We start from the raw sequence: 25,395 nt of genomic DNA, 5'->3' as shown, positions 1-25,395 counted from the left end.
GTTATTACCAGAGAGATTAAAGTACGCTGTAATTTTGTTCCGTAACTGCTGCCTGTGTGGGGACTTCACATGCATACGCACTGAACGACGCCTATAAACCAATACTTGAATAGTTATGAACAGCTAATATCAGTAACTGCAAGATCACATTATATATACACGTCACTTTATGAAGTAACTGATACTGTGACATAAGGGGCCTCGAACTAAAATCGAATTAACTAGTACAGATTCTATATATTCCATACAGCATGTACATTATTTGTGACCAACTATAGCATGTCCAAAGTCTGTGGACTCCAGTGTTTCTCCTGAAATGAAGAGTATTAATAGTGGGTTTGTGCTGCAGTAACACCCTCTACTCTTCTGGGAAGGCTCTAGATGTTGAACATTGCTGTGAGGATTTGATCAAGTATTACTGAGGCCAGGTACTGATGTTGGATGGTCAGTTCTGGATCTCCAACTCATCCCAAAGGTATTGGATGGAGCTCCATCACTCCAGAAAACACAGTTCCACTGCTCCACAGCCCAATGCTGGGGGGCTTTATACCCCTCTAGTACACGCTTGGCACTGGCAAGGTGACATTCGGCTCAGCACTCCTTAAATCAGCTGAATTCACTGATTAGAAGGGCTGTCTAGATACTTTTGGACAGTGTAATAAATCAAATTATGCAATTACATTTACAATTAAATCACACAGCAAAACAACCATCATAACTGTAAGCACTGTTAATCAACTTCATGATACTTAATGCCATGTCATTTGCTTTACATCCCACAGGGGGCAGTGCTGGCAGAGGCTGTGGGCAGTGTGCCCATAGACAGATCTGGTTCCAGAGCAGGTCCAGGTGTCCAGAGCCAGCTGCAGGAAAACACCGGCACTCACACACAGCTCAAACACAGCCAGGAACACCACACACTGAGGAATTTCATTTTCCAAAACACTCACATTCTCCAGCACTGGCAGATTTAACTCTAGGGAAGCGTCTCCAGGGCCAGGCTAAAGGGGAATTCCACCCATTTTTCAAAATTTCTGCATAATTCAGTGTGTGAGATGTGAACAGAGAGATTCAGAGTGGTTTGGTGTGAAACGGTTCAGATGTCTTTACAGTGGTGCTGATAGGAACCAGGGGTCGCCATGACTACAACACAAATATAGACATTTTATTTACTATCCAGAACCACCAGTGAACCTACACGAGTCTTCTGAGCTTATATGGAATGTTGATGATGGAAAATAGTGGAAAATCTGAAATAAGAAGTTTTCTTTGGGGACTATTTTGCCTCACAGCGCCCTGCATGCATGTGAGTTTAAGGCCAAAATCTCATTTCATGTAGGAACTTTCTGTGAGGGAGCTTTTAGAGGTGGACGTCTGGTTCCTATCACCACCACTGTGAACAATCCTGACTTGGTAAGTTTCTCTAGCACTGACTTTCTAGTGTGCTGCATTCAGTGAGCTTGGTTTACTGTTAATATGGTTACCAGCTCCTCCACTGATCTAAAGCACATGCGGACTCATGATAGGTCATTATCCAGCCAGTTAAAAAAGAAATACTGTAATTGGAGTCATAAAACATAATGCGGAGCACAAATGCATGACAGCACCACACATTTGGTTAAGAAGGCACAGCAGCGCCTCTACTTCCTGAGGAGACTAAACAAGGAACATGTGTCTCCTCAGATTCTCTCAAACTTCTACTGCTGCACCATCGAAAGCGTACTGACCAACTGTGTGACAGTGTGGCACAGCAGCTCCACTGTGGCCGACAGGAAGGCCCTCCAAAAAATGGGTGAGGACCGCTGAGTGCATCAGAGACATCCACCACCAGCACTGTGTGCATCATCAAGGACTCCTCCCACCCCAGCCACACACTGTTTAACACCCTCCCATCCGGGAGGGGATACAGAAGCATTCGGACCAGAACCAGTCGGCTCAGGTCCAGCTTCTTTCCCTCCACCATCACCCTGCTGAACTCCACACCACTCCACTAATACTCATACTTGTATGCTGCACACAATATTTATTTATTATTTATTATCCCAAACATCTCCATACAACAGACTATTCACTGTATATAGAATACAACATAACAGCTTACTGTAAAAGTAGATAACACAGTTTAACACCAATCAGGCATAACATTATGACCACCTCCTTGTTTCTATGCTCATTGTCCATTTTTGAGAATAGTCCACCAACCAAAAATATCCAGCCACAGCGTCCTGTGGGCAGCGTCTTGTGGCCACAAACTGTGCAGCAGCAGATGAGCTATCGTCTCTGACTGTACATCTACAAGGTGGACCGACAAGGTAGGAGTGTCTAATAGAGTGGACAGTGAGTGGACACAGTGTTTAAAAACTCCAGCAGCACTGCTGTGTCTGATCCACTTGTACCAGCACAACACACACTAACACACCACCATCACATCAGTGTTACTGCAGTGCTGAGAATGATCCACCACCCAAATAGTACCTGCTCTGTGAGGGTCCATGGGGGTCCTGACCACTGAAGAACAGGGTAAAAGGGGGCTAACAAAGTATCAGAGAAACAGATGGACTACAGTCTGTAACTGTAGAACTACAAAGTGCACCTATATAGTAAGTGGAGCTGATAAAATGGACAATGAGCGTAGAAACAAGGAGGTGGTCATAATGTTATGCCTGATCTGTGTATAGTTATATATTTCATAGATACGTCATATTTACGCCAGTTATTGCACATTTGCACCGTCCGTTTTGCACTATTGCTACTATTTACACTTCTGGTAGATGCTAACTGCATTTTGTTGCCTTGCATTTGTACTGAGCAATGACAAAGTTGAATGAATCTATCTATCTAGCTATCTACCTATGACAACAGCATATAAAATGAACTGAATAGGGTTCGCAGATCATGTAGTGCAGATGTTAAAGACGTCATGCAGTACACAATGTGTCTAAAACTGGCAGAATCTACCTCAGCAAGCAGCAGAAGACTGAAAACACAATTTATTTAACAGATTTTCTAGTACAGACAGAGATAAGCTTGTGATCTCCAGAGATAAGAAGAAGAACAGAAGCTGGCATCACAAAAGCACCAACTATTTGTAACATAATATGATACTCAGACTGCAGGGACTGATAATGACTGGCCTTCTGACAAACGAAAGAAAGAGGGAGGACATCAGAGCACAGCGAGGCAGACCTCCCAAACAGAGCCTACATCTTTTTCGAGATTTAGTGACCCCAAAATGGGAACATCTACTGCAAACCTGCAAAAGTCCAAACATTTTACGAAGACTGGATTTCGCTTAAAATAAGAAAAAATAAATAAATCCAGACTAACACACCCAAACACCCATGACCCTCCCAAACACCCCCCACCGCCCGAAGGTCCAGAGGTATTTAAAGTGTGTGTACAAAGCCATCCCAGAGGCACAGTTTAGCTCTTTTACTGCAATCAGCGCCAGAGTTCTGGTGATAGCGTTTTAATCGTTTGTTTGGTTTTGCTGGATCTGATTACCATTTTCATTCCACAGCAAGATTTTTATGTTCTAGGCCACAGCCGGCAGCAGGGACGCTGCTCATGTTTTATTTATGGGAGAACCGGACCGGGACGTCTGGGCACCAACATCGGTACAAGACTACAGCCTTTGGACCAAAAACTTGCAATGAAAAAAAAAAAAAAATGCAAATGTGAAAATATGGCATTGCACTATTTCTGGGATCCATTCTCATCTTTCTTCATGCTGCTTGTCAAAGTCTGGGGGAAATTTTTTCCTGTCCTAAAAAGTTACTTCTTTTGGGAGGATAAGAATCAGTTGTCGGGTCCAGAAATCAGACCACAGCCTGGTCTGAAAAAGGGCCAAATGATTAGCGCCAAAAAGGGCTTTATAAATTGGGTGGGAATGTTTTCTTTTGGAATATCTGACCTGCTGTTCCGGCTGTGTTTCGATGACTCGGCCGACAGAGAGCAAAGTATGAAGCAAGTGGGCAGCACAGTGGCTGATGCTGGGCTGATAGGTGGGGGAGCGAATGAGTATTATGGATCTCAGAATGACTGTGTGGATCATGTGAACATTATAGAGCTTTTTAAATGAAACAGTAGAAGCCATATCGCCCCCTACACTTCCTGTAGTGTATTACAGTCTGTCAGAGTGACTGTGTGGATCATATGAACATTATAGAGGCTTTTTAAATGAAACAGTAGAAGCCATATCGCCCCCTACACTTCCTGTAGTGTATTACAGTCTGTCAGAGTGACTGTGTGGATCATATGAACATTATAGAGGCTTTTTAAATGAAACAGTAGAAGCCATATCGCCCCCTACACTTCCTGTAGTGTATTACAGTCTGTCAGAGTGACTGTGTGGATCGTATGAACATTATAGAGGCTTTTTAAATGAAATAATAGAAGCCATATCGCCCCCTACACTTCCTGTAGTGTATTACAGTCTGTCAGAGTGACTGTGTGGATCATATGAACATTATAAAGGCTTTTTAAATGAAACAGTAGAAGCCATATCGCCCCCTACACTTCCTGTACTGTACTGCAATCTGGAGGTTTGTGTTTATGCAGTACCTGTGTGGGAGTTCGTGTTTATGTCTGTTCCGAGTACGCTCCACCCCGGCGGTAGCGGTATGTGTCTGAGTGCAAGCGCCAGCGTCTCGTCAAGCCGCTCACACTCCTGCAGGGGGATCTGACACTCGTCCAGTAGCAGCGCCCTCTCAAGGCCATCCCGCTGGCCGGACGCGCTCAGCAGGAAGTGGGCCATGTCCAGGGCAAGGTCCTGCACATACTGGAACCGCTCCTCGGCCACAGCATCCACAGAGCCACCCGGCCGAGCCTGGCACAGAGTGACCCGCACCGTCTCCCCGCGGTCATGAGCTACAGAGGAGCAGAAGGAGAGTCAGATTTATTTATACAACACATTCAAAAATCAACACCACCACAATCGACATATAATGCAATGTAAAAAACACAAGAATAAGGTGATTAAACAATAAAAAACAACCATCCCCATTCCTGTACACTGTTAGTAATAAAGGTTCCGTACAGGTACGTTTTTCGTTCATCAAGGTACAAACAGTGTAAATGTTCCCTCAAAGCTCCAACAGTGGTTCTAAGGTCTGATTGTGAACCTTAAATAAGTTTCTCCAGGTGAAAAGTTCGTATTTGTACCTTTTCATAACCGAATGTTTTAAAACAGAACAGTAAAATAAAAGCCTGGAGGCGAGACGGGGTGTGTGGAGTCAGTACAGCTTAGAACATATCATTTCAGTGGATTATGGTTCAGTTATGTTCCCTGACTGAAGGTACTGAGATGGAGCCTTGAGGTTCCCACCCCAGTGACAAGAGGGGGACTGCCCCAATGATGGTTTAGTACCTTTATTTCTGAGAGTGTAGAGCACTGCCTAGCACTTTAAATGCTATTTAGATGATTTATCTATGAATGCTCCTGTTTGCCACGACACGAGAGCCTTAAAATATCCATCTTTCCAACACAAACGACTTCAGTGACATTCCCAACATCAATCACAGCAGAGCTCCCAACAGAACACGCTAACCTACACTGAGTGTAGCTATAACCTCAGTATTAAAGAAATCAATGTTTAAATGAACTCAAACATTGTTATTTTTATTTCTTAATAATCTTAATTTACATATTTTAGAATTAGTTCCATAATGAATTGCATTTACATCAGATTTACATTCACATATGTGCAGATCTGAGTCTGAACTACTGACAGATTTTAAGAAAAATGACAAAAAACAGCAAAAATATAGTCCTTCAAGAGTTCTTTAGTAAAGAAAATGGTTCTATATAGCACCATGAACACTCAAAGAACCGCCTGCATGCTTAAACGGTTCTTCAGATTGATGGAGAATGTGTTGTATCTGATTCTATATAGCACCAAAAAGGGTTCTTCTATTGTTACAATGTCAAGCTTGTAATAAAAGAACTCTTTTCTGTGTTACTTAGAAACCTTTTCTAAAAGATTCTATATAGAACCATATATAACACATTGTCCATCAATCTGAAGAACGATTTCAAAAGGTTCTTTGAGTGTTAGTGCTTCCAAATGGAACCATGTGTCTTTACTAAAAGAACCCTTGAAAAAAAACATTTTTTTAAAGGGCATATTTACAAACACCGATGTGGTATGCACTTCCAAAAAAAGATGGTTCTTCAGTAAAGGCAATTATTTTTAGAACCATAGGTTCTATATGGAACCATTTATGCATAAAAAGTTCTTTGCATGGTGAAATGTTCCTCAGATTGAAGGAGAATGTGTTGTATATGGTTCTGTATATAGCACCAAAATGGGTTCTGCCATTGTATACAAGCTTGACATCATAACAGAAGAAGAATCCTTTTTGGTTCTATACACAGAACCATATACAACACGTTCTCAATCAATCTGAAAAACCATTTCATCATGCAAAGAACCATTTAAGCATGCAAATGGTTCTATATAGAAGAACTATATAGAACAACTGCCCATCCTGTGGGTCTGATGCTGTTGCTCCTTCTGCCTTGATCGGGTGCCACTGCTCACCAGCCTTCTGGACCAGTTTGACCACTATGGAGCTTTACGCTGTACAACGATGTGCAAACGTCACCTGCATGAACAGACCCTCCTGCTGCTGCTGCATAAACTCAGACTATCTAATTAACCATTGCTCTGCCTGTTTTCCCTGTTTTGTATTATAATATTTTATACTAAAGCTGTTTGCTATCCGGTGTCGACCAGAGGAGGATGGGTTCCCCTTTTGAGTCTTGGTTCCTCTAAAGGTTTCTTCCTCTTGCTTTTAGGGAGTTTTTCTTGCCTCTGTCGCCAGTGGCGACACTCATGGGGGCTCAGACTCTGATTTTTCTGTAACGCTGCTTTGTGACAACGCCTGTCATAAAAAGCACTATATAACTGTAACTTGACTTAGGCCCAGTCCCATTTCTTCTTTTTACCCCTACCCCTTGTTTTCGAGTGTCACCCTAACCCCTTTGGAATTGAGATACAAGTTGTAGTGGTTGAAATCTTCCTCTGAAATGAGACCCTCAGATAAAAAGAGCATCACTTCATTAACAGCTACCAGCGCTGCTCTGTAGGCGACCCTGCCAGTCTGCAGTGACAGCAGAGGAGGGTAAAGTTCAGCTCCTCACTGCTGGGCTTTAGTTACATTTAGGGCATCATATGACTTCAAAGAGGGGGGCAATTATTTATTATCACCCACCACTAATTCTTCAGTGATATGAAGCTGAAGTCAGATATTCACCAGCTTCTTGTTTAAATTGTCCCGTTCCACCTTAAATGGTGCAGCAGTTACATTCTGGCGCTTCAGGTGTCAGAACTGCTGGACTATTTAAGGTGGAACGGGAAAGTTAGTTAGCTAGCTACCGAGACATTAGCATACTATTAGTGATTTTTAATGCGTGTTACGATGAAAACGACCTTAATACACTGAAACAACATTAAACTAAGATAATATGATGGTTATTGTAATTTCTAACAGAGAAAATTCTCACATTTGTGGGCTTCTTTGGTCTCTTGTTCTCCATCTTGCTGGTTTTTCTTTTTTCCTTATAACTCTCTGTTTGGAGTCTCTGAAAAACCTCTGTTTGGAGGGTCATGTAGCCCCAACACTTCACCCTCCCCCTCTATCTCAACAGGAATCAGGACACCCTACTCCTAGATGAGAACACACAAAACAGAGGGCTCAGGGCTCAGTGGTAGGGGCGAGGGGTGAAATGGGACTGGGCCTAACTCTTGGTTTTACGAGTCAGAAATTATGCCTCCAAATAACTCCAGGCTTGTCATCGTTAAAGGGTTAAACAGCGTCCTGTTACTCAGATTAGCTCTGCAGTGTGAAGCTGCTTCATAAAGTGAGCCTTTTATACAAAAAAACACAGAAAAACAACGCAGAGCTGACTGCCAGCAGCCCAGACAGATATAATTATCATGAAATGTTCCCGCAAGAACTGCTTTATTTCCACGATTTGGAAACCGAGGGCCTCGTACGAGAGCGAAATGTGCTGAGGGAGAAAAACGCACGCATTAATAATGTTGACTGTCCTGAGAGCGCTGCCAGGAACATCACACCGATCCACACACTGAGCATGTTTTCATACGAACACGCAGCTTCTGCTACTTCAGCAACATATTTCATCTCACAGCAGCATGTTTAAAACCCACATACACCACCAGAACACGCTACAACGCGGGTTCCGTTCAGACCGAGTCGTGTCTGGTGTCTGAAGAGTGCTTCTTTAGTTTTAGCACTGGAGCTATGAGGCTGATTAGCCCACCAAATTATTATTAATATCTCTAATAGACCTGATTATGTGGTTTCTGACTCTGTTTGACTCACTATTACCTATAAACATGGACTAAAGTTCATTAGCATAGCTTAAAACAGTAGGAGCCTCAATTTTAACCATAACTTAGTCCATGTTTATAGGTAACAGTGAGTCATACAGTGTCAGACATAATCAGGTCTGTTAGAGATACCGAACAACTTCAAACGCTTTGAAGTGAGCATGTGATGATTTAGGCATGCAGTTAGCACCATGCAAACTGGTGGGGTACTTGTTAGCTAAAATTAGCCTCATAGCTCCAGGGCTTAAACTATAGAAGCAAACTTCAGGCACCAAACATGTCTTGGCTGATTAAAAAACACTAGTAGTCCTTGTTTTAATCATGTTTTAAATTTCTACTCTCGCTTATTTTTTATTTTTTTAAACAACTCTATTTTCTGACTATTTTCTCATTTGTAAAGCACTTTGAATGACAGGTACTGTATGAAAGGTGCTCTACAAATAAACTTGCCTTGCCTACATTTAAGAAATGGGGGGATTTGGGTGAGTTTTTGGGGTTGGGACAATTAAAAAAAAAAAAGTGAAAATATGTGCAAAAATGCTCAATAAATACAGATTCTTTTCTATCATTTAAAGCCAACAGGTATTCTGCAGGTAGGACAGTTCAAATGTTGCCAGAGGGGCAAAAAATCCAAAGCCTTTATGGCTCGTTCTCCATTTGGAGGGGAAACCGTGTCACAAAGGCTGCAGGGCTTAAAAAGACGCTTAAAATATTAGACACAGCTCCAAAAGCCTGTATGTACATTTGCAGAGTTGACCTAAGATCAAATAACACTTTTCCCTTATGATTCTTTGATTTTTCTTTTTTATCCTGGTTCATAGTCGCATATATAAAACTCGTCACAAAACCTTTCAACAATTTTTAATATAAAACAATATTTTTAAGAGGTTCAACTTAGGAATTTGTATAAAACAGATTCATGTTTACTTTTTATATCATTAACGTTATACTACATTTAAAAAATATGTATTTTATAAATTCATTTGTCACAGATTGTGGTCACTGGTGTTTTCAGGACTCTTATGTTACATCTTAACTCAGTATTTTCAGCTCTATTAAGCTGCTTCTTTGGGTCGAGGCTCATCAGACAGGAAGCAGCTCAAGGCATGAGAAGGCGAGTCACACTCACTATATTTGAACCTCCACACTGCCTGCAACTGTTTTACCTGATTTTCCTGAACTTTTAATATGAATTTTGGTGTTTTAGCTATTGTTTTACTTTTATTTTTGTACTTTTTATTTCTTTACTTTTTATCATTCCTTTTATTCTTTATTTCTTTTATTAGTATTCTTTTTATTTTATTATTGTCAATTCTTATTTCATTAATTTACGTTTTATTTGTTTTGTCCTTATCTGATCTGTTACTTGATACTTGATAAGTTATTATTGTAAGTGTAATGGTTTACTGATTTAACGGTTTATTGGTAACTTCTTATTATTACATTTTTCTATTATGATTTTTATTATTTCATCATAACATTTGATTATTTTTTTACTGTACAACTTCTCAATCCCAGATTCCTGTCTTACTCAGCTATATTGTAAATGGGGGTCTCCCTCAATGTATTCAGAGTTTAAATAAAGGTTGATTGATTATTATAAATAGATAAGTGGTCCTGGGCCTAATATTTATTTTTCAAACAACTCCTTTAAAATGCAGTTAGATTAACATTTTAACATCTTACGCGTTGAAACTGAGAGAAGAGCCTTAATCCGCTTCTGTACTGCACCACCGAAAAACTCCGTCACCCAGCAGGGCTTCGACTAGACAACACAGCTGGACCAGACGCCACCTGATTTAACTAATCTACTGTCAGACTCTCTTTGAGATGAATCGTTATTAAAGCTGACTGAATACAGACACTGTTTCGCATCGTGACTGATCACTGAGGACAGAGAGTGACCACACAAACCTAGAGGCTCATGTAGCCAACGAGGACTGGAACAGACTTAGACCTGGGACTAAATCACTCGTCTCAAAAGAGTTCAGTGTCTCTAATAGACATGATTATGTGGTTTCTGACTCTGTATGACTCACGGTGATCTATAAACATGGACTACAGTACATTAGCACAGCTAAACACAGAAGCAGCCGTCATTAAGTCATTATTATATCTCAGGTTTACATGGAGGGGATCCTCATTTTCAAAGTAGCCGAGCAGAATAAAAAGCAACAAAACGATCCTCATGGTTTAGAAAGTAGATTTAAGACAATAAAACAACAGAGCAGCTTGTACACAAGAAACACAAGAAAACAAACAATAAGAAGACAATCAAACGAAACGTAAAACCAATTCAGCTGTTTGGAAACACTGTTTTCAAGGAGTCCGACGAGGAACAACAACAACTACCGTACTGGACTTGTTTTACAGTGGTGTCCGTATGGGAGGCAAATCCAGCCAAAAAAGAAATGAAAATGAAAACAATAAAAATGTAAATGCAAACCTCGTTTTGCCATTTCTTTTTCCAAACATCTGCGCAAATATCCTGCCAAAATTGAAAATGAAATGAAATACCTATATTTCAATTTCATTTTTCACATGAGCACGAGTCATTTGTGACAAAAATAAAAATAAATGTAAAACAGCTGTTTTTCATTTCATTTTAGTCGTTATTCTGGTTTTTCATGGCTGTATCTAAAATGGAAAAGCTAACAGAGAAAAGAAAATCCAGGCTTCACTTTGGCTTTTCTCCATGAAATGCAGAATACGAGTCAAAACTGAAATCAGAATGCAGTGTTTATGTTTACGTTCTTATTTCTTATTCACAGCGACCGGCTGCAGATCTGACAAAATGAAAATGCAAAACTGATAAATCAACAGCAAAGTGACGGTTTGTGATTCGGTTTTCGGCGCGGACACGCTTTAGGTGTCAGAATGAAAAGGCAAATGCAAACGAACGTCAGCGCCACCTGCTGGACTTTTACTTTACATTTTCCACTTTTCGATTTAGTTTTCAAACTGACCAACATGCAAATATATGTTAATTAGCACTAGGCGGGGCTACGGGGTTCATTTTAGGACATCCTTAGACCTCCGAGTCAGAACGGCATCATTCCTCAAGCTAAATGACTGAGTCTCGATAAACCATTGTCATGACTCAGATCTGGTGAAACTGAACGTCAGCACAAACACCGCCAGAAAAAACTGGAAATGTTATACTGGCATTTATATCGAGATACATAATAGTTTTCTAAGTTATATGAACCAGTCTGTGCTCGACCAGGCCTGCGTTTGGTCTGAGGCCGTTTGGTCGGACGGTGTTTGTGCTGACGTTCAGTTTCACCAGATCTGAGTCATCACGATGGTTTTTCTCGAGACTCAAAGTCGTTCAAACCAGTTCAAATTTTGCCAGAGGGGCAAAAAATCCAAAGCCTTTTTGGCTCATTCTCCATTTGGAGGGGAAACCATGTCACAAAGGGCTGCAGGGCTTAAAACGATGCTTAAAATATCAGACACACTGAGGAACTTGTATAAAACAGATTCATCTTTACTTTTTACTTCATTAACATTATACTACATTTAAAAAACATATTTTATTGTATTTTTCCCTGCGAGTGTGTAACTGTGGGCGTGCCACAAAACTACACATCAACAATATGACTGGACGCCACTCAACTCATTCGTCCAGAAGGAGAGATAGCAGAGAAATCAGAGTGTGTATCAGTGGCACATTATAATACATTCTGTTTGATGAAAATGATCAAAAAATTCCAAATGAAAAAAGGCTAAATATTTTATATAAGTATAGAGCACTTAAAATTTCAGCTTAAAATACCTTCTGTCATCAGTTACTACACAGCTATTACCTATCAACAGCTAGGAATCAGCTAACCAGCCAACACAGCCACTTTAGGCTGGAACTTCAGCTGCAGACAAGCAAGAAAACCAGACGATTATACTGTAAACTGCTATTATTTGCATGCCAGTTGATCTTCACAGGCCTAGCTCCCTTTTTTGCAGTGGATTTTGCTGCAATCCAGCACCAAAAGTCGCCCCAGACATGCATTTTCTTTTCCATCTCACCTGTAGCCCAGCGAGTCCACTACAGGTGTGTTACTCACCTGGACACACAGCCTGCAGTGTAACATGGCTGACCCTCAGCGTGGTGGTCAGGTGTCTCTGGGTGGTTCCAGCGAACAGCAGGTAAAACTCCACATCTTCCTCGTCCTCCACGTACTCCTCCTCACTCAGCTGGACTGTCAACACACACTCACCCTGCAGGACAGAGCAGGACACAAACGTGCCTCTTTAGAACTCGTCACAACGAGAGAACAACTTTCACTGCGGCTTTTAATGTTTTACCCAACATGAAACTCCAAGAAAGAGTTGAGATGAGTTTTTCCAGAAACAGCAAAAAAATTAATAGGTATTGTGCAAAAGTCAGAGACCCCCCTTCATTTATTTAACTTCCAATCAAAACAGCAGAAGATTTGTTTAATATTTTTTGGGAGACTTGCATTGTTTTTAAAAATCAGTCTTAGAAGTTGGTTTCATTTTCCAGTTCAAGTACTTGAGTTCTTTTCAGGAGACTCACTTTCAGTTCCTCAAAGAATCTGCAGACACACCTCCAAAGTTCAGTCTTAGAAGCTGGTTGATCATTTTCTGAAGTAATCAAACACATTCAGTGGTGTTGAGGTCTGGGCTCTGGGGTGGTCAGTCCATTGTTCAGCTTCTTTGTTTGGTGTGTCCGTCTCCTTTTCTCAGTGAGGTTCTTCTTGATCAGCTACACATCCTTTCAGACCCACAGCGCTGAGTCGTCTTCTCACAGTGGAAGGATGGACAGAAACACCTGTGGATGTTTTCAGATCTGAAGCAGCTTGATTTTCTCCTCTCTCTCAGAGATGAAAGCTTTAAGTGCTGTTTATCTGATGGGGGCAGTTTTGGTGTCCACCAGCTCTTCCAGGTGGTTGTTAGGAGCCCCATTTTCTCCTTTTTAAATCATTTTTGAAAAGTCCTGTTTTTTCCACTTAATTTTCTTGGATCTTGTATCTGATCTCCTCAAAAATATCATAAACCCTGAACAGCTTGTACTTAATGGCTGTTTTGACTGGAAATTAAATAAATAAAAAGTGTTCTCTGACTTTTGCCCAATACTGTATCCATATAGTCAAAATCTGGACCTTGATTAAAATGTATATACTTCATAATCTGAAAGAAAATGATTGGATGATTAGGATTAAATGCTTGAAAACAAACAACTTTCAAGTTGAAGCCTATGCATGAATTTATTTACAAAACAAGACCAGGTAGGACTGAAGAATCTATAATAAAAGACAGTTTGGATTAGTTTAACACCTTTTTGCTCGATATATATATTTCCATATGTGTTTTGTGGTTTGATGTCTTCACTTATTCTAAAATGTGGAAAGCAGTAAAAACAAGGAGAACATTCTATGAGACGTGTCCAAACTTCTGACCTGTTTCTCCTGCTATTAGACAGATATATTTAGCAGAGTATTTACAGGCTGAGACTGACTCCACTTACCGTGCTTAAAAAAAACAAAAACAAAAACAAAAATAAACAAAGGGACCCTCAAAAGGTCTTTCTGTAAAGAAAATGACACCATCAACAATAAACAAACAATAAATAACAAAACAATCAACACCTGGACATAAAGAGACATCATAGAGTGGCTAACACACACTAACAGCAGCCCCCCCACACATGCAGACTCTGGATAAACAGTCATTACTCCTCCCCCCCAGTACCCCCCCCCGTCCCCGCCCCCTTTTAATTACAGGGTTAGCTCTGTGTTTCAGCACTGATTGTGTTTGTGTGCAGACTCTAACTGACCCTCCCCTCAGTGTGGATAAGTAACACACTCAGTAATTTTCCAAACTAAACATCCATGATGCGTCTGCGAGTGTCGTCTCTGTTCCTGAATGTGTGTTACGTAACGAGGGGTGTGAAGAAAAAACTATTTAAATCAGAAAAGCAGTCCATGACCAGGATGCACTCGATTTACCGCTACGCCTGAGCTAGGCTAGTTTCCTACTGCGCCTGCCAATCAAGTTGGATGATGTCAATGTCCTGTTCGCAACTTTAAGAAGCACAAAAGTAAATATTTGTCTCAAAATCTGTTTTCTTTTAAAGTGTAACGTTAGTCCTGAATCCGTCCTTATATGATGTCCGGCTTTAAAACACTGTGGTGCAGCGCGAGGTGGATATTCTATGCTCTTTCTACCAAACTACACCAAGAACTACCATGCCAAAACTACCAAACCTTCCAAATCACCCAAGAACTACCATCCCAAAACCGTCCAAAGCGTACCAAAAAGTACACTCCCAAAACCTACCAAACCACACCAAGAACTACCATCCCAAAACCACCTCAGAAACTACCAAACCTTCTAAATCACCCAAGAACTACCATTCCAAAACTACCAAACCATTCAAAAAACTTCCAAAGCATACCAAATAGTACACTCCCACAACCTACCAAACCACACCAGAAACAACTAGTTCAAAGCTACCAAATCATCCCAAAAATTGGCAAAGCATACAATAAACTACAATTCCATAAACTACCAAACCACCCCAAAAACTGGCAAGTTAAAAACCCAAGCCATACTAAGAACTATCAAACCAAAACCAACCAATCCATAACAAGGACAAGCAAACCACACCAAGAACTACCAAAGCATATTTGTTCTCAAGTTTCTGACCAGAAAGAACGTTCATTTTCTGCAGTGTTACCGAAGAGCCCTGCTGAAACCTGGAGTCTGGAGTACTGAGAGAGGTGCTGTGGATATCGATTAAGAGGATCCTGCTTTGTAAGCTGCTAGTTTAGCTGTTTGGCTAAGCAGCGCTACCCACTGCAGTAGTAAGAGACCTTCTTTACCTCCAATCTGCAAATGAGCTTTCATTCATGCAGACACTCATCATTTCACTGGCCTGGAATGTGAGGGATTTTGGGTAACAGTGATTCTCCCAAATATGTATAAATGACCATCTCACACCTCCACACTGAGAACCACTGATTTATAACACCGTGAGCTTTTGGGGACGTTGGTTATTTGAGGACAGATAAATGGTGTTTACTGCAGTTTTATCATCTTTATCATCATCAGACACCAGAGATATAAACACAGACAGCACAGAGTCTGAATGAGGAGAGATCGGACCAGACACACCAAGACTTCCTCACAGGGCTGCTCTTTACGCAGGTGTCCACATCTAAACACAACCAAAAACACACAATGTAGGAGTCTCTCAATTCAACAGATGAATGACGGCCTTCCTCATAAACCTCCTTAAAGCGAGGAAACATGACCCGATCTACATCACGGTGTGTATCCGGATCAGAGACGGCATGAGTTCACTTTTCGATGCCTCTAATGTTCCTTGTACAAAATGAAGTAGGGCAATATTTTCACCAATGATTTGCTACTTAAACTGTTTGAAAGTATCTGCTGACCAGCGCAGGAGAACAAATAAACAGCATTTTAATTGCCTTTTTTATTACTGCAAAAAATTATTTGTAAAGACTTAGATTCAGACGGTTCAATTAAAGCCCATGTAATATTTGTTTCCTTGAACAAAATTTTTGTCTGTTTTTCTCTTTCAGTCGGAAACTGAAAGTACCTTTTATGACCGTCCCAAAAATTGCCAAACCATGCCTAAATCTACCAAATTAAAACTACCAAACCTCCCAAGAAACTATCAAAACCTACCAAACCACACAATGAATGGCCATCCCAAAAAACTTCCAAACCACACTGAAAACTACCAAACCACATTACGTACTACCACACCACACCAAGACCCACCAAACCATCCTCAAATCTTCCCATCAATCCCAAAACCTACCAAATCATACAAATAACTACTATGTCAAAGCTTACCAAACCATCTGAAAACCTATAAATCACACTAAGAACTGCCAAAATATACAAAGAACTACCATCCCAAAGCCTACCAAACCATAGCAAAGACTACCATCCCAAAGCCTACCAAACCATAGCAAGAACTACCATCCCAAAACCAACCAAAACCATCCCAAACCCTATCAAATCATACAAAAAAAAACTACCATCCCCTAAACCTCACAAACCATCCCAAACCCTACCAAATCACACCAAGAACTACCATCCCAAAACCAACCAAAACCATCCCAAACCCTATCAAATCATACAAAAAAAAACTACCATCCCCTAAACCTCACAAACCATCCCAAACCCTACCAAATCACACCAAGAACTACCATCCCAAAACCTACCAAACTAGCCAAAAACCTACTAACCCATCCTAAAACCTAGCAGACCATACCAAGAACTGATAATTTTGGTGCATCCACATTATCCAATGTCAGATCAATGCTCTCTCTAATCTTAATCACTTTATTTGGATTAGAGACAAAAAACGGAAAAATCCTTAAAGGGGCCTCAAAGGAGGATCCTAAATCTGCTGCACACCCCATAATCCTCCTGTTGTCCATACCCTGGGTCAAAATTGGGTACATGCTAAATGTAGACTCTTAAGCATTTGTGCACCAGAACCTATTTAGTAGAGAAACACAGAACAGTTTGGGTCAAAAACCAATAGCAATGAAAACTACTAACAGTGGCTACAAAGACATCCTGAAAGAGGAGACTTCTCAATTGTTCTGCTTTTAATTGTTTTTTTTTCTGATTACATTCCAAAAGTACAAATAAATGTAAACCCACACGTTTATGCAAATTAGCAGCCAAAATGTTTGCTGCAGTTTCAGAGCATCGCTGCTATTTATTGGAAGCAGACTTGGCTTCCCACTGATGCGTGCAACAGGAGGAGGCAGGGCTTTCAAAATACAGACCAAATGACCAACAGAAACAGCTGGCTGCACTAAAAATCTAAGGTCATCTGAGGACACGTCAGATAACTCACTGGGCTATATCAGAGTCTGTCTCAGCACGCTGACGAGGTCTGAACACAGAAAGCAACGTGCAGCGCCTCAATAAGCTCCTGCTGAAGATAGCCTGCATGCTCGTGGAGCTACAGGACACTTTTAGACCGCAGCAGCCCGATACGGAGAGCAGGTGCTGGAGGAGGTCAAAAACATAAACACAGCATAAAGACAGCCATGAGACAGACCACCCAGCAGGAGGAGCATTCAATAAGACATACAGCTCACTGTAACATAACATACTGTAGCTCATCTCGGGGAAAAACTACAATTCCCACAATCCAATATGAACACAGCTGCCTCACAATCATACTAAAATACAGTAAGCTGAGCTCATTTGAGTCAAATGTGTAAGCATATTCATTTAAACAGCACACAATTTTGTCTTTCAGTTTACATATCTTGGGCAATGAGTCTTTAAATGTAATGTGCTTTATGGTAAATCAATGTACACGTTAACGTTCAATGCATTTTTGTGAGAAAATAAGATTTTCCCCCATATTTGGCTCTTAAATTGTTTCTCAGTCACACATCCATTCCTGCCGGCTGTCTCACGCTACTGTTTATAGATGCAGAGTCTCTGTCCACTTTATTAGAAATACCTCCTTTGTGCTTCCTCTCACTGGCCACTTTATTAGAAACACCCTTGTACTTCCTCTCACTGGCCACTTTATTAGAAACACCTCCTTTGTGCTTCCACTCACTGGCCACTTTATTAGAAACACCCACCCTGCCCTTCCTTTCACTGGCCACTTTATTAGAAACATTTCCCTTGCGCCTCTACTCACTGGCCACTTTATTAGAAACACCCACCCTGCCCTTCCTCTCACTGGCCACTTTATTAGAAACTACTACCTTGCACTTCCTCTCATTGGCCACTTTATTAGAAACATCCACATTTTACTCGCATTTCCTCTCTCTGGCCACTTTATTAGAAACACCTCCCTTGGGCTTCAACCAACTGGCCACTTTATTAGAAACACATACCTTGCACTTCCATTCACTGGCCACTTTATTAGAAACATCCACATTTTACATGCACTTCCTCTCTCTGGCCACTTTATTAGAAACACCCCCCTTGGGCTTCAACCAACTGGCCACTTTATTAGAAACACATACCTTGGACTTCCACTCACTGGCCACTTTATTAGAAACACCCACATTCTACTTGCATGTCCTCTCTCTCTGGCCACTTTATTAGAAACACCTTCCTTGGGCTTCAACCAACTGGCCACTTTATTAGAAACACATACCTTGCACTTCCTCTCACTGGCCACAATTTGACCTTCCTGGGTCACAAAACCATTCAAAATGCATCCATCAGTGATGATCCACCAAATAATTATGTTCACAGTAACTGTCCTCTGAAATGTCAACTGAGCCCAAAGAGCAGCAACGCCTCATTAATGAGTTCGGAAAACACTGACTTTTTTTCATTTTAAACGATTCTGCACACCATCTAATTAATTTCAAGCAACAAAACAGGGAGGACACAACAAACACAGAGCAAAGTTTCATAATGTGGCTCAACACGCCCACACAAACGCCCCACATCCGCCTCTCACAGCTGCAGGAATAAATCAACCCGCCAGCACTGCTGCATTTTTAATTAGCACTCAGATAACGACGACGTGATGAGCGCTGCTTACACCTGCTAATGCAGGAACACCGAGACTTCCTCTAACCAGAAACAAAACCACATTCTACCATTCTGAGAGAGAGAGAGAGAGAGAGAGAGAGAGAGAGAGAGAGAGAGAGAGAGAGAGAGAGAGAGAGACTGTGTGGGTTTTCTGTTCGTATTGTTTTTCCACTGATCTTTTTAGACTGTAAGTCATGTATGCTCAGTGAATGTTATCAGTCCAACCACCTGCAACGTGCACATGCAAAGCAGCACACGCGTACATGCACACACACACACGCACGCACGCGCGACACACACACACACACACACGCACACACATTTATCAAGACCTACATCATAGTGAACCTCTAACATAGTTCTAACCCTAAACAAACATTTAACCTAAAGTTTACACCTAACTAACAATAACAAAACACAAACAAAACTGGATTTTGACTCAAACCACTCCGACACAGACAATCCAGTAACTTCCCACCAGCACACACAGCTTTATCACGTTTCTCTGTAGCCTGTAGTCTTGAAGCACTAACACCCAGCATCATGAAGCACACTGCAGCTTTTCAGCAGTATTTGGCTTCAGCTCCAATTCTGTGATGGAACACTTGACTCTTCTACTACTCTTTAAATTCTTAACTTGCTTCCCTCAACTTCAGACTCTCCTCCCAAGGACTTTTACCCCCGACCCCAGACTCTCTTCCTCAGTCTCCACCTATGACTCCATCCTTTTCTCCCCAAGACTGCCCCCGACTCCTGACTCTCTGCCCCTGATTCCAGACTCAGATGCCCCTCAGACTTCCTCCAACCCGATTCTCTGCCCCTACTCTAGCCTCTCAGGCTCTCAGGCACACAGACTCTCAGGCCCCCCACTCCAGACACTCAGCCCTTTAGCAGCCTGACTCTCAGGCCCTCAGGCCCCCAGATTTTCTCCGCCCTGACTCTCTACCTCAACTCCAGACTCTCAGGCTCCCTGACTCTCAGCCCCTTAGCAGCAGCCTGACTCAGCCACTCAGGCCCCCAGACTTGCTCCCTCCAGACTCTCAGATCCTCAGGTCCCCAGGCCTCCCGACCCCCCACTCCAGAGTCTCTGACCCAACTCCAGACTCTCAGCAGCCTGACTCTCAGCCCCCAGACTCTAGATTCTAAGACACCCCAGACTCCAGACTTGCAGTCCCCCCCCAGTCTCCAGACTTGCAGTCCCCCCCCCAGACTCCAGACTTGCAGTCACACCCCCCCCAGATTCCAGACTTGCAGTCACCCCCCCAGATTCCAGACTTTCAGCCCCCCTCCCCAGACTCCAGACTTTCAGCCCCCCCCAGACTCCAGACTTTCAGCCCCCCCCCCAGACTCCAGACTTTCAGACCCCCCCCAGACTCCAGACTTTCAGACCCCCCTATTCTCAACTCACAACCTCAGACTCTCTCCCTCAATCTCTACCCACAGCTTTCTGCCCCAAACTATCAGCCTTCAACTCCAGACTCCTCCCTTCATTCTTGACTCTTTTTCCTATGACATCAGACTTTGCCCTTGACACCCAGTTTCTCAGCGACTGCACACCACCCACGGCAGCACATCAGCATGAAAACATGGCATGCATGTGTAAGTCACATGACCTAGTCCACTTTACACTGGTCAGCTGCATCACAGAAGCCGGCTTTGTGCATAATCTCATAGCAGTGCTGTTGTGTCTTGGGTTCAGCATCCCTTCCCACACTGTGCGCCCTGAGCACCTTACTAATCTAATTAAAAACTGCCTGACGTGCAACAAAACAGTAATATGGAATTACCCAGCCCACTGGTCACTCCCACCCTACACACAAATCACACACGTCCTCGCCCTTCATGCATGCAGCTGAACCACCAGAGCGTGGACTAATAACACTCCTCCCTAAAGACCATTCCTGCAACAGCCCAAACAAATGTCTTATGCAGAACAACCTCATTGTTGTTAAAGAGCTGAACTCCACTCTGAAAGAATGACAGCAAAAGAAATATATATACTTACATATAAGGGAGCTTGCTGCGGATTGAGTTTCATGGCATCGGCCACTGTAGAAAGAAGAAAATGCACAATGTCAGCCATATGAAATTGCTCTGAGACTCCAAATGTATTTGTACTGCACTCTTATCATGATGTAACCTCAAACCAGTGCAGGAGGACACAGAGAGCAAGAACAACTCAGAGATCAAAGCAAGTTTAAAAGAGTTTCAAAGAGTTTCAGCGTATAGCGATTGGTAATGTTAGGAAAACATTTCAAAGCAGTGGTGCAGTGATGGATTGGTGGGCCTATTGTGCCTTCTTAGGAACTCCTACAGCAACACGATGGATGGATAGATAGATAGATAGATAGAACGTTATTGATCCTGAAGGGGAAATGCAGTGTTACAGCAGAAACACACACACACACACACACACACACACACACAACACATATATACACATACATATATATATATATCATATATATATATATATATATAGAAAATATACATATATACATACACACATACACATACGTACATACATACATACACACATAACTGCACATAAACTTATTAATTAATTAAATATATTAGGCAGAAATAAAATAGGAGTGAAAAAAAAAACCACAAATTAGGCAGAAATAGAAAAATAGACACATACTAAAGTAAACTATAAAAGAATAGGAATAAAAGTATATCTGTTGTATCTTTACAAAGCATATAAGACAGATTTGTTGTATTTACGTGAGAGCAGGTGTTGCACTAAGTGCTATGAGGTGGTTACAACACAATGAATAAAAGCATAACTATGAACATCAGCAGTGTTTACAGTCTGAAGTGCATAGTGAACGTTATTACAGTAGCAGGTTATGATATATTGCACAGCATGTATTAACAGGAGAGGTGATAGAATACGTCCACGTAAACACTTCAGTCGGAATAGTTAGTCCGACTGAGGCCATTCAGAATACAGTTTCTATCCGACTGATCGAGGTGGGTAATTCTATAAATAATCAGTTAAATAGAAGAATAATATCCATGTAAACGCCTGTATCTGATTACATTCCCTATCTGAAAGTTTAAGTCCGTTCTGATCATATTCGTCGCGTCAGAGTGAAAGTTTATACCGCTCAACATGGCGGAGCAGAAACTGGTCTGCAGAGGAGACGAAGTTTATGCTCTGATCTTTAAAAGACGGCGGTGGGACGGACGTCCAGCTTATGTGTCTCAGAACACGACGTCTTCCTCTCGGCCTTCTTTAATAAGGACATGTGAAGGACGTTTTCCTGAGTCTGACATCATTTTAAAGCTGTTAAAAACACAAGCACTGCTCACTGCTGCTCATCTCACTCTGACTGGACTCACGTGATGCTGGTTGTCAAGGTAACGTCTACACTAAATGGTTCTCTACATATGTGCATAATTTTGGATCGGATTACCTGTTGTTTGAATATAAAGAGTTTTTTTTATTAGATTGTTGAGTGGAGTGAGCATAAACACTTCAGTCTTATTCTATAATCAGAATGTATTCAATCAGATTGGCAAAAATCTTTGCATGTAAACACAGCCAGTGTGAATGAACAACTAAAAGAAGCTAAAGGGGCTAAATATCTTACAAACACAGTATAAAGTATAAACACAGTTTCTATTAGAGCTGTATGATTTGGGGAAAATGTATAATTGCGATTTTTCTCACTGACACTGCAATTGTGATTTAAATGCAATTACTTTCTATAAATTAATTTCCAGGCCTGTTTTTTGGCCAAGAAGACCAGAATATCCACTTTTTCTGGCATAAAGCTTTGACAGTGAGCGCGTCAGACTAGTTAGTTGTGATGGTTGTGATGTCACATATACACAACATGGGTGATCAGCTGCTTCTGACTGGGCATCTCAACTCCTCTACAGGCAGTTCTCAACATCTGTGTCATTAGGTTAAATTTTCTCTATTGAAAACATAAAACAACACTGTTGGCAATTAATTCTATAAGAAAATTTGCACTCTTTCAAACTGAGATTAATAAAAAACACAATCTTCTAGCCTTAGTTACTGTAAGCCTGTATGTCATGGAAATAACATTTGCTTTAACATATCAAGTGTGAAATATGAAAACTCGTCAAAAGAGGTAAATGATGAGAGAATAAAAACACCTACCTACCACTACACTAGTGGCTAAAGGGTCAAATACCTAAAAAAAACAGTCTGTATTACCTTTTAAAAGAAAGAAAAGTCAGATTCCGCTGAGAACAGCACATCCAGCTCATGCTGCCTCACACGTAGTGGACCATGTGCACAAAGTTAAGGCCTCAGCATAATTTTTGCGGATACGATGTTTGTCTGGCTTCAGCGAACAATATGACATACGCATGGAGAAAACGGACAACCGTGGACGGCGGTATGTCGCGCACATAAGGGCTGCGGACAAAAACACCACACGACAAAGCCTGTGATTGGTCAGTACAAAAGAGGCGTGGCATGAACAGGATGGACAACAAAGGAGTGGCTCTCAAAGCAGGTACGAAGGTATCAACACCTTTACGATTCATCACTGAGATTACATGGACACTCATCTCTCAGGAGAGATCCAAATGTTGGCCGTCATAAGTGGAAAAACCTCCATGACAAATTTGATAGAACTATTTTCTGGTAGTTATGGAATTTGTAAAGTGTCATAGCGCCTCCTGCAGTATTGGAGTGCATGCGACTGGGAAACAAAACCACAGAAAGATTTCGGCCTTGTGCAACCCTCGTGAACTTCGTTTCGCAAGAGGTACGCTGAGTGCTCTAGCCTGGAGTGAACAGAACTGTTGCCCCAAAACCCAACATGTGGGATTTAATATCTTCTACCAAAGCCATCTGGCCACTCCAGTGAACTCCATGACCAAACTGTAACGAAACCAAATGTCACTGTGTGAGTTCATCGAAACCAGCGACCACAGAACGTGAAGTGAGCTGTTCACACAAAACAGCCAACAGTCATCCTAATACAGCCGCGCACACAGACAACTGACCCAATGACGTCACGGCCGTGTGAAGGTGCCAGTCTCTGGAATGTCACAGTGAGCTGCCAAGCATGGTGCCCACTTGTTAGTGGGCACAGCACCTCAGCCGACTAGGAGAAACGGCCGAGCCCACAGAAAACAGCCTGGCCAAAAATGTTCACCCAAAAACATTGAGAGAACCTCAGGAATCAGCACATCCACACAAAAACAAATAAACAGTGGGAGCACTCGTTTCTCAGCAGGTGGTTAAATTAGCTGAGTGAGAGAGAGCAAGAGAGAGAGAGAGAGAGAGAGAGAGAGAGAGAGAGAGAGAGAGAGAGAGAGAGCAAAGGAGAGCGAGAGCGAGAGAGAGGGAAAGTGAGTGAGAGAGAGAGCGAGAGCAAGAGAGAAAGAGAGCGAGCGAGAGAGAGGGAAAGCGAGTGAGAGAGAGAGCAAGAGAGAGCGAGAGAGAGAGAGAGAGCGAGAAAGAGAGCGAGCGAGAGAGAGGGAAAGCGAGTGAGAGAGAGAGCAAGAGAGAGCGAGAGAGCGAGAGAGAGAGCGAGCGAGCGAGAGCAAGAGAGAGAGAGAGAGCGCGAGAGCGAGAGCGAGAGAGCGCAAGTGAGTGAGCGAGAGAGCGAGAGAGAGAGAGCGAGAGAGAGGGAAAGCGAGTGAGAGAGGGAAAGCGAGAGAGAGAGCGAGCGAGAGAGAGGGAAAGCGAGAGAGCTGTACTTTCTCCTTCACTGCAAAAAAATTAAATTTAATTAAAGATTAACAAGACGATTTACCAAAAAAAATTAAAAACGTTCTTCCAAATCTTGAATTTGTATCTGAAAAATGACCAGTTTTCTGAGGTGAAGGGAACACAGCATCTCTGACTGCAAAATATTTGGCAACATGTCACCGTCTGAGGGACAGCGAGTAACACGCTCCACATCCTGACCCCACAGACCAGCCACCAGACCTCTCACTGTAAATAAGCTAAATATATTATCCATCATTTTTATTATTTAACACCTGTTGTCTTATTTATTTAATCTATTTCTTTTTGATTATTGTTATTTCACTATGATTCATTAATTCTATAACAGCTATTAATTCTGTAAAGAATGTTTAGACGTTTATGTGCTTTGGCAACGTTACACTTAAAAGGTGCCTAAGAGTTTGAAAGAGGAGAGTTCAGTACCTGAAACTGACACACTGAACCCCCAACACCGCCGTCTCCTCCTTCAGACGCCAACTACTCTCCACCTTACGTTACCCTGCATAAGCTAGTAATCCATGTCCTCGTGCACTTCACAACCACCATAATACCATAGAAGAACCTTGTCCATCCCGGTTCCATCAGCCCAGCCTTAAACCTCAACACTGATCACAAAAACCTACAAACAGAATCCGGCCTTCAGGATCAATTCGCTGTTTTACTGGATCTGCAGGACGTCAGGACGGACCTGAGCTGAGAACATGGACAGCTACAAACACAAATGTCTGATTCACAGGCCTGAGAGAGAGAGAGAGTGTGAGTGAGTGAGTGAGTGAGAGAGTGTGA

At 41.9% G+C, this 25,395-nt stretch overlaps 1 protein-coding gene across 6 annotated transcripts in view; it reads right to left on the bottom strand.

The window, feature by feature from the left end:
• The window catches only part of akap13 (A-kinase anchoring protein 13), a 188,219-nt gene that overhangs the window by 127,619 nt on the left and 35,205 nt on the right, over positions 1-25,395 (bottom strand). For all 6 annotated transcript variants that reach the window (XM_036564915.1, XM_036564912.1, XM_036564917.1 and 3 more), the window contains exons 2-4: positions 20,890-20,933; positions 12,422-12,575; positions 4,564-4,869 (exon numbers count right to left, since the gene is read on the bottom strand). In XM_036564915.1, coding sequence (XP_036420808.1) covers positions 4,564-4,869; positions 12,422-12,575; positions 20,890-20,922 — 493 coding nt within the window. In that variant the 5' untranslated portion in view covers positions 20,923-20,933. The remainder of the gene's footprint in view (positions 1-4,563; positions 4,870-12,421; positions 12,576-20,889; positions 20,934-25,395) is intronic.

This window comes from Colossoma macropomum, unplaced genomic scaffold (genome assembly GCF_904425465.1).
Source record: "Colossoma macropomum unplaced genomic scaffold, Colossoma_macropomum, whole genome shotgun sequence".
NCBI lineage: Eukaryota > Metazoa > Chordata > Actinopteri > Characiformes > Serrasalmidae > Colossoma > Colossoma macropomum.
The sequence above is the reverse complement of the archived record's forward strand: the minus strand, read 5'-3'. Positions and strand labels throughout refer to the sequence as shown.